Below are 11,104 nucleotides of genomic sequence, written 5' to 3'. Positions count from 1 at the left end.
ACACACACACACACACACACACACACACACACACACACACACACACACACACACCTTTCACTGTATAATGACAAAATGTTAAAATTCTGTAAAAAAAAAAATACAGACCATTACCTGTAAAATTACACTTTTTACAGTGTATAATTACCCATTTTATTCTTACAAATAATTGAAAAGATCAGTTTTGTTTAGAGGCATGTGAGTTCAAGTGCATGCTTCTAACAGTAAAAATGATTGGTATCTGTGTTTTACTGGCCTTGTATTTGGCCCATGCACCCTATAACACAAAATTCTTTTGAACACTTGAACCTCTGTGCTGAGGGGCAGAGCAAATAAAATGAAGAAGAGTAAATGAAACTTAAACCTCCTGGAGCAAAAACAAAATATTTCCCTCTTGCCTTCTCCACTCAGTTTGACGGGCTTCATCACCAGAGCTAACCATCCGCAGACTACTCAGAAATAGGCTACGATGGACACCAGGTGGGTACTTTATTATTTGTTATCTTTAGAATAGTTCAAATATTTTTCCCCATATTTTTTAAGTAACAAACCCAAAACAAAAAGCCATGTCAGAATGTGATCAAACAGAGAAAAAAAAGTAAACAAATGTTATTTCTATTTTTAATGTGAATTAAAGGAATAGTCCACTTTAAAATGAAAATTCTGTCATCATATACTCACCCTCATGTTGTTTCAAACCTGTATGAATTTCTTTCTTCTGCTGAACATAAAGGAAGATATTTAGAAGAATGTCAGTAACCAGACAGTTTCTGGGTCCCATTGACTTCCATAGTAGGAAAAAAATATAGGCTATACTTTGGAAGTCAATGAGACCAGAAACTGTCTGGTTACTGATATTCTTCTAAATATCTTCCTTTCTGTTCAGCAGAAGAAAGAAATTCATACAGGTTTGAAACAACATGAGGGTGAGTATATGATGACAGAATTTTCATTTTAAAGTGGAGTATTCCTTTAAGAACATTATTACACTTAATCATTTAGCAGACTCTTTTATCCAAACTGACTTAAATGAGGAGAGCAACCAACAATAGGGCAACAATATGCAAAAGTGTTGTGATGAGTCCCATAAGTCTAGCACAGTACACATAGCAGGTTTTTGTTGTTTTTGTAGCTTTTTTAGACAGTTGTATAGAATAGTAAGTGTTTTTTTGTGTGAATTTTTCTTATTAACTTTAACAAATTACAAAATAATAACAAACACAAATTACACACAAAAAAAGGGTATAATCAAGCATAAATATACATAAGATGACAGCAACAGAACATTGCTCTGCAAATCAAACTGTAGGCTACATTGCTCTAAAAAAACGAGGAGAATAGGCTACACATAATATCCACACACCAGTGTGTCATATCCAGTGTACACCAGTCAAACTCATGTCCACTGCAATTATCTCGACAACGTGTTATCTTTACAGAAGTAAAGGGAAAGGAAGGCCTCCTTCCGATAAAACGTTGTTGAGATAATTGCGGTTCACATGGCTGCGCGGAAGCGATAAGACTGGTCGATTACTCTTGAATTACTTATGAATGTTTAATTTTCACTTCTAATATTTGTTAAACTAGCTTAAATTATGGCATTATGTATTAAAAATTATATAAAATATAGGAGAGTGTGGCACAACCTAACGCTTTTCGCTAAATGTGTTCAGAGTATTTATTTTTCCCACATTCATTTCACACGTCTAGTACAATTATGTGGTTTTGTTTTATTAATACAGTGTATGCTTTTTTCTTGATATACCCACGAATGAATGGAAGTGAAATGTGACAACATGGGGTACATTGTAAAAATATAAAATAAAAAAGACAAATTAAAACATTTTCTCAATAAAAATCAATTATTAACTTTTTCAAATAAAGTAATGTAATTTTTTTTTTGTTTGACAACGAACACAACGGAAAACACAGCTATGAACATATAGTAAAAAACATAATAATAATGAATAATTTCTGAACATTGACACCTTTTTCTCAAGTTTTCTGAGAAAAGAAAAGAGAGCGCATTTCTGTATTTTGTTGTGTTGTAAAATTAATGAAGATGTTTTCTTAATTTGCGGGTCTTTTTCTATTTGCATGTGTTTTCTTCAGTTGCTGCTCGTTGAGCTCTCTCGGCCACCGAATGAATGGCTCTTGCCCTATTACATACTGAAAGCCTATTGGCCTGGGACCAGACAGTCTCCCTCCTCCTCTTTCTGGAGTTAAAACACTAATCCTACGGAGAGTAATTGTAACTCTAAAATTGAGTTAATTATAATATGAACTCCTTACCAGTGTTTAAAATCAACACGTAAAAAAATATTTAATTCAACACTTCTTGGAGTTAACCTTTATTTAACACAATATGATGTTTGATGTGAAAATGACTACTGAACGCCATACTCTCGACTTACTGCTTTTATTTGAGCAAATTCACATTAGGTTTAGAAATTGCATGCATGGACACACTTTAAAATGAATTGCTGTCATAAAATTCGAATGCCAGAAATTTGCTGAAAAAAATCAGGGTCTGTAGTAGGCTACTTGGTAGGAACTCCGGATTATTCAGAATCGGCAAAAGAGGAGAGGCTGTATCGATCCTGCCTTCCAGCCTTTGGACACGAGAGTATATGCATTAAGAGACTTTCTAAGCTTTGAGTTATGTACAAATAAGAGGTTTTGTAAAGGCAAAGTTTAAGGAATCAAACACTATTTTCTAGGTGAGATGTCATCACAATACAAAACAAGAATGCAAAAGTTGGTTTCATCAGTTTTGTTTGCATAACTTAGGGTTGTGCACTGTAAAAATGTTATAACCCTAAGTTATGTTTTTGTTGGGGAAAGTTACTTTTAAAAGTAATGCATTACAATATTGCATAACTCTCTAAAAAAATAAACTAATATTTATATTAATATTATATTGATATTAAATATCAAGGCCATTTCACGCAAAAGCTAATGATTAAGCCTCAGACTGAAGGTGTCATGGGTGGCTGTGCTGAATGAAGCGCACAACAGGAAAAGTCCAAGGAAACTGTCTTTAGTCTAATAATAAATCCAGCTCAGGAGAACACAACCACATTAAATCGTAGGCAAGACAGAATAAGAAAAAATTATATGGATGTCGAAGATTTAAAAAATAAAGTTTATTACAGCATAGCAGTGGCAAAGTACACAAAGCACCTTGGGTTCAACGGTCAAAAAGAATGCAGATTAATCTCTGCTGTTTTTCAGAGAAACGAGTATGTGAACTTATATTTCCTTTTATATTTATAATATAACTTATATTTACATATTATGGCGTTTTTTAAGATTTAGTAGAGTGAAAAAGTTTCATACAGCACCTTTAAGCTGTTATGATTAAATTGTTTTGAAATGCATTATATGATATTATGAATAAACATAATTATCCAGAGAGGCATTATCATTGTTACTAAGTAAATTGCTCTGTTTTGATTCTATAATGCAGGAAACAATTACAGGAGCTCCTGTGGGAGTATGTAGTGGACACACTCAACTACATTCAGACAGTGAGGGGCTTCTGTGACAAACACCAAATATGGACCCTTGAGAGAGAGAAAGAGCTGGAGATCATGAGAGACATCAAGGACCAAGCAGACAAAGTCAGTCATAAGTTTGAGTATCTAAAGCGCTCAAATAATAAAGCTACGGCATTGGGGGAGTACCTGAATTATAGTGTAAAATCTGAGTCCATAAATAAGGAGCTGGAGAAGGTACTGGGTGATGTCCTGAAGAACACACTTCAGGGCCTGGAGAAGCTTGACGTCTTCCTGGATGCAGTGGAGAATCTCGCAGTCACCTCACCGTTTGTCTTCACTGGACAGATCTTCTTATCTGAGGACGAGAGTCCTGAAAGTGTGCGATCAGTCATCACAGCTGCAAGAAAGTCCTCTCCTCTCCTCATCCACTTTAAACGAAATGCAGAAACCTTCTTCCTTCCTTCACTCAGTAACTTGAACGTCCTGTCCTTTCAATTAGAAAAATACATAAGAATCACAAAACTGATTTGTGAGAGAATGGAGAAAAAGTTAGTACTGACATTCATGCAATGTTCATTGTTCAAGGATAGTATTTTTATTATATACACGTTAATAATACACACATATCAAAATAATCTCAGTGGTGTTTACTAAATCAACTAAATCGAAGGTTTAGTTCCATAATTAGATCAATAATTAACATTTTTCTACATTTATTTTTTCCGCCTCACAGATCCGAGAGTGATTTGTGGTATAAATATATTCATAGGTAAGTATTATAAATATTAGGGTAAGATTGGGGTTAATTTACCTACAGGCCAACATAACCTATAGGCCAACCTAAGTGGAATCATTCAATCTGGATTTTATTTGCTTTTATGATAATCTCTAAAATATATACCTGTGTAAAAATATATAAGTCTTTGTTAATCCTGCTGAAACTCTCTACAGACGTAAGAAGGCTCAGCCTGTACTGAAGATCAGCTTGAACTTCAGCGAGGACTCCATGCACAAAATGCTTGATCATTTGAAGCTGTTATGCAAAATCAGGTGAGACCTATATTTATGATCTGATGTATTCTTCACACTCATGCATTGTGAAGGTGGCTGTAAATGATATATTTTTTATTATTGTCTAGGATGGACCAGCACACAAAGCTGGCTTTAATTTTTCAGGAATACGCTCTGCACTTCATTGGTTTATTCAGTCAGCGTCACTCTAGAATGGATGCGTTCCTGTCAGATCTGGAAGAGAGTGCAGTTCAGCTGGACAAGATGAAGAAGGGAGCCAGTATCTCCACTGTGGTTGGCAGTTCGCTTGGGATAATAGGGGGTATTTTGTCCATTGTTGGTCTTGCTCTGGCCCCCGTCACTGCAGGAGTGTCACTGGGTCTCACTATAGCAGGTGTCAGTCTGGGGGTGACCAGTGGGGCCAATAGTTTGGTCACAGGCTTCACTGAACTTGGAGTCAACCAGTGGCATGGGACAAAAACCCAGAATATTTTCCATCAATATATGGAGGATGTGGAGAATATTCTAAACTGTCTGGATCAGGCCAGTAGTCAGGAGCATGTAGAGGGGCCTGATGAGTTTGGTATCATTACACAAGGGAAACTGGTACTTCGTGCTGCAGCATTGAGCAACGGTATTGATGCTCTGATAGATGGAGCTTCAGCTGTTAAAGTACTCAAAACTGAGGAGGTGATTGCGGCTGCAACCAAGGCCGGGCTCCAGGAGGCACAAAGTTCTCGAAACATTCCCAAACTGGCTGCAGACCTTCCCGACATTGGGCAGGTGGCAAAAGGGACGCCACTAGCTCTTTCAAAGTCTGCTAGAGCTGGATTCATCGGTCTAAATGCCCTCTTTATTGGCTTAGATGTCTTATTTATTTGCAAAGAGAGTATAAGTCTGGCCAAAGGGAGCGAGAGTGAGGCATCTCAGCTCATCCGCTCCAGAGCAGCTCTGTTGAGATCTGAGCTGGAGGACTGGAAGAAGATCCATGATTCCTTGTGCATAGGGATATGGATGGTTATGAAGAGTCAGGCAGTGTTGGAGAAACCGTTTCTTCCTTAAAGGGTTTTAAAAAAATATTTTCAAGATTGAGAAGAGCTGAGATGAGCAATAATTTAGACCTACATTTAGACTTGCTGTCCTGGAAGACTAATCAGTTTATCAACTGAACACCTTCTTTTTCAAGCTTGCTAATGGATGAAACAGAAGAAAAAAAAAAAAAGAAAAAAAAAATATATATATATATCTTACTTATGTTTTATCATTTACTTATGTTTTATCATTTAGTCATTTAGATCTTAAATAACATTTAATCAAATGTAATCATATTTTAAGAAATCATTATCATGTTGATGTGTTAATCATTACTATAATTTTGATGTTAACCATTATTATCATTTGAAATGTATGTTTAATACTTTACTTTTATTAATCTTTATGCCTCAAAAATAGCTGATTGACTTAGGGTGAACTTTTGTACTTGCTGTTAGATGAGGGCAAAAGTCTTTAAGTTCCCGTTAGACAAAAAAAAAAAATGCTTGAATGTCTCAGAATAAAGTAATAAACAAATGTTATATCAGCTTAAGATCTTGCAGAAGGGATTTGTGCAGCAGTTGTCTTGTGTATTGTATTAAGATTAACAACTTTCTGACACATTTGGGGTACAAGACAATGTGTGTACGAACCACTCCACGATGTGAAACCACAAAAGAAAGATAAGTCTTTGTCTCTCGAGTCTGCTCGAATGAGACCAGAGAGAGGAACTAATGTGCTGATCAGCAACTGCATAAGAGGAGGAATATGTCCTGTACTGGTCAGTCTTACCTTGGACTCAGACTTTTCTCTTTCACAGCCTGTCTTTTCAAAGAGAGATCTCTCAAACAACTTTACTTATCTTTAGGCAAGAATATTATACTCAGACTGTGTTAATTAAATTTTAGAAAGATTAGAAGTGATTTTAATTGTTAATTTTATTTTTCTTTATTAAACTTTTGATCCTGATTATGGTTTAATTATTTTTACTCTTCATCTATTATTTGATTGTCTGTGCTGTTAGCCGGTCTCTTTGAATCCATCTTCTACTTTTGCAAAAGTCGCTTGAGTTGTCTTCGCTGATGCGGATAATGGCGGCGAATACACAAACCTGCCAGACATAACCAGGTGAGCGTGAATGCGCATGACGTCACGCCCAGTCGATTCCGTCCCGAATCCCTCTTATTTATTTTACTGTACAGGATTATAGAGGCAATCGCAGTGATCATAGAAGGGCTCATTCAGCCCATCAGGCAATTGTTTAAGCATGTATGGGTTAGAAAAACTGGTATTTTTAACATGAAAAGTTGCTTAATGCACCTTTAATCTGACTATGCATCCGTGCATTTAACTGCCATTGGCTCATGTGATAGTAATATGGATCTTAGTGGTGTTTTAAGGGATATAATTGATTCTATAAACAACTATAAGAGATCATTTTTGGGTTTCTACGGCTCCCTGCACCGGGCAAAATGCGAAAGCGGAAGTGTCTACCCCCACACTCACTGATCGGAAATCCAACATGGCGGCCACGTGCAACTAGTCTATTGTGCATCACGGTGAAAGCATCAGCTGTCTCCTCTCTCCTGATAAGCAAAAACACCTTTAAAGACAAATGCAAAGAGCGCAATTTATCGAGCCGCGAGTCCGTATGTGATTATAATCGCAGATTGGGCGGATTGTGGGATGAATCGGCAGGATTTCAGGGTTTAATTTTTTTCAGCTCAGTTCTGACTTATTTTATAGTCGCTCCATCATGATGCATTTCATCTGCGGTCAGTGTTCGCTGACTTCGCTCGTGTTGACGCACCATTACCCCCCGCAGGCCAGAAGAGGAACTGCAGTGTTTTTTCTTCTTCTTCTGGTGTTTATTTTAGCGGTAACTGCAGCGTCTTTCACTTATTTCAGTTTTATTGTCCACTAAATATATAATACAATATAATATAATAATACAATACAATATTAATTGTAACAGTTACAGGGGGCAGCGATAGATATATGTTTAAAATTCTGATTCTGAATAAGGATCATTATTATTTATCAATTTTTGAAAGATTGCTTGGACAAAACTTTGTCATGCAGGCCTACCAGGATTGTATTTAATACATTAATTTGTTAAGATAAAATCCTAACCAATCTAACACAATTTTAATAAAATAATGAATAATGATATACAAATGCTGATTTAAACAAATACAAAATATTTAAATGAACGAATACAAATTTTAAAAGATTTAAATAAAACACATAATGCATCTTACAATACAACAGTGAGTAGAAAAATGTACTGATAAAACAAAAATAGGCTAATACTTTGCATTTTATAATAGGATTGTGATCATATTTGGCATCTAAAAGATTGAAAACACACCCTAGAAATAAAAGTGATTCAATATTATAGGCTATATTATTAACAGTTATTGAAACCCATTTTAAATGCAATTTAAAGTCTACTTTTTATCTTACCTTTATATTTACGGCAAACACAGAGTCATGGACTACATGTCTAACAATGCAATTGTTTCAATACTAGTTTTACTTGATCTTAGTGCTGCGTTCGATACTATAGATCACACAATACTCTTAGATCGACTACAAAATTATACTGGTGTTCAAGGACAAGCATTAAGTTGGTTCAGATCATACTTATCTGACCGCTACCATTTTGTCTATTTAAATGGAGAAAAATCGATCATAACTCCAGTAAACTGTGGAGTGCCGCAGGGATCTGTGTTAGGCCCTCTATTATTCTCAATATATATGCTGCCACTTGGAAATATTATAAGGAAACATGGAATTAGTTTCCATTGTTATGCTGATGACACTCAAATCTATATTTCATCACGGCCAGATGAAAACGCTAAATTATTCAATTTGACAGAGTGTGTTAAAGATATAAAAGATTGGATGACGCGCAATTTTCTTTTATTAAATCCAGACAAGACAGAGTTACTAATCATTGGGTTAAAAAACCGCCCACAAAACCTCACACAATACAACTTTAACATTGTAGGATGTCCTGTTACTTTATCCTCTACAGTAAAAGACCTGGGTGTTATACTAGACTGCAACCTGTCTTTTGAAAATCATATTTCATATGTTACAAAAACAGCCTTTTTCCACCTTAGAAACATTGCTAAGCTACGTAATATGCTATCAGTTTCTGATGCAGAAAAGTTAGTTCATGCATTCATGACCTCGAGACTAGATTACTGTAATGCTTTATTAGCCGGTTGTCCTGCATCCTCAATAAACAAGCTACAGTTAGTCCAGAATGCCGCCGCTAGAGTTCTTACTAGATCAAGAAAATATGATCATATAACACCAATTTTATCATCACTGCATTGGTTACCTATAAAGTTCCGTATTAATTACAAGGTATTGCTACTGACTTATAAAGCCCTAAACGGCTTAGCTCCAGTCTATTTAACGGATCTTCTATCGCCCTATAATCCATCGCGCTCTTTAAGATCACTTAATTTAAGGCTTTTGGTCATACCTAGGATATCCAGATCCACCAGAGCATTTTCACATTTAGCTCCAAAACTCTGGAATAGTCTTCCTGATACTGTTCGTTGCTCAGACTCGCTCTCCCAGTTTAAAACTAGATTAAAGACGCATCTCTTCAGCCAGGCATTCATATAATACTTTTAATCTTACAGTTAAATCCAACCTCTAGTTCATAAACGCCAGAGGAGAACTGGCCCTGGGTTGGCGACTGAGCCTGGGTTCTCCCAAGGTTTTTTTTTTTCTCCATTAGGTCACCTGATGGAGTTTTTCGGTTCCTTGCCACTGTTGCCTTTGGCTTGCTCAGTTGGGGATATTTGGGATATTTCATTTAATTAATAAATCAACAATACTATTGATCAGCATTACCAAACGTGGACATTTTCCACTAGAAACAAGCATTGATGTATTATTTTAATTTAATACTGTGAAGCTGCTTTGATACAATCTGTATTGTGAAAAGCACTATATAAATAAAATAAACTTGACTGAAACTTGACTGAAACTTTTACCATTGTATCAATTGACTTAATATAAGTACTAAATTGTGGGTGATGTTCAATAATTATAAAACATCGCAATTTACAACCTATTACATTTCTTAGTTTTTACTATAGCAGACAATTATTGTCACTGTGGGATTATTATGTAGTGAAACTATAACAATGTTTTACATGGTTGGATCCCTGAACACTGTGTCTGCCCATGAGGGGGCGTTGTTGGGATGTGGAATAAATGCAAGGCTAGATTAAGAGTCCACAGGTGTTTGTGTGATATTTACTCATGCAATGAACTAGAGAATATGACAATTAATATAGACAATAATTTAGAAAAATAATACAAAGACAGAAGTAAAAAGTCAAAACAAATTCACGTCAGGATGGCCATGGCATGCAGAGTGGAGGCGTCCTGTCCTGAGGCACTGAGAGCCTAGGCAGCCGGGGCTGCTGTCGTCTTACAGGCCTTGTTCTGCCCTGCCATAGAGGGCAGTGAGAGTGGAGAAGGCAACAGAGCGGCTTCGGGCAGTCGAAGGTCCCTTCCACGACTTATGAACCTCTTCATGCACTTCCATGAAGAAAGGCACTGGGGCGCACCCAGGAACCAATCCTCCAGCTGTGAGCGCTCGGGGTGCTGAAGGTGGAGGGTTCAGTTGAGGCAGCCCAGAAAAGCATGGCCGTCAACTCTGAATCCCATTCAGCATGATCGACCACACACTCCAGAGGACAAAAGCCCATTCTCCGATGCAGCGATTGACATCTGGTGCTTATCCGGCACTGAATGAGACAAAAGTTGCCCCACGAGAGAGATCTGCGTAATTACTCTGCAGCTTGACGGCACATGGCATGCTAGAGGAGTGAGAGGTCTGAGGGGGCTGGACTGGTGGAAGAGCCCCCTCTGAAACCCTCAGGTCTCCCAAAGTGTTAACCAGACCCAGCTATTAGAAGCAGCGGCGGGTTGGGAAACAGCAGAGGGGAGTCGTGCCTCTGTGGAGAAGGAGACACGACAGCAATGCCAACATGGACATGCTCTCGCACCATCCATGGAGCATTCATGAGATGGTGAGAGATGTGAGACAGCGATCGTGGCCATCAGAGGAAGCCAGGTGACTAACACAGTCGTGGTCTTACTGTAGCAAAACCAAACCTTGTGCAGCCACATTGGCCTCACAAGGATCAAATGAATATTCACATGGGAAAATATTAGGGCTGGGGTATACGATTATTAATTAAACGATTAGTCGAGCAATTATTTTATCGATTAGTCGACTAATCTAACAACTAATTGGAATTAATTATCCTGTCTTTTATTCGCATATCTCTCGAACGGTTAGTCCGATGGATTTCAAACTCGACAGGTGTCTTGCTACGGGCAGGAGTAAGAGCAGTTTGACGTTGTTTGGATGTGAAATGCAAAAGATATCGTTAAATATATCGGTAAAAGAAGCACTTAGAAGGTTGTGGTTTAAAAATAAACATTCTGACATAAACACTCTGTCAGCTACAGTGTTTACATATTATAATATAAACATGATAAATCCATTTTGATTAATTTGA

The 11,104-nt window shown here is 37.0% G+C and overlaps 1 protein-coding gene across 1 annotated transcript; it reads left to right on the top strand.

Annotated features, from left to right (window-relative positions):
- Nucleotides 1-320: 320 nt before the first annotated feature.
- LOC307170888 (apolipoprotein L6-like) lies at nucleotides 321-5,711 on the top strand. The gene is made up of 3 exons (XM_079892198.1): nucleotides 321-480; nucleotides 3,470-4,550; nucleotides 4,640-5,711. The coding sequence occupies exons 2-3, from the start codon at nucleotides 4,507-4,509 to the stop codon at nucleotides 5,571-5,573; spliced, it is 978 nt and encodes a 325-aa protein (XP_079748324.1). The 5' UTR covers nucleotides 321-480; nucleotides 3,470-4,506; the 3' UTR covers nucleotides 5,574-5,711.
- Nucleotides 5,712-11,104: the final 5,393 nt, after the last annotated feature.

This window comes from Squalius cephalus (assembly GCF_949319135.1).
Source record: "Squalius cephalus genome assembly, chromosome: 1".
Classification (NCBI taxonomy): domain Eukaryota; kingdom Metazoa; phylum Chordata; class Actinopteri; order Cypriniformes; family Leuciscidae; genus Squalius; species Squalius cephalus.
Note: the sequence above shows the minus strand (reverse complement) of the source record. Positions and strands in the feature narration are given on the sequence as shown.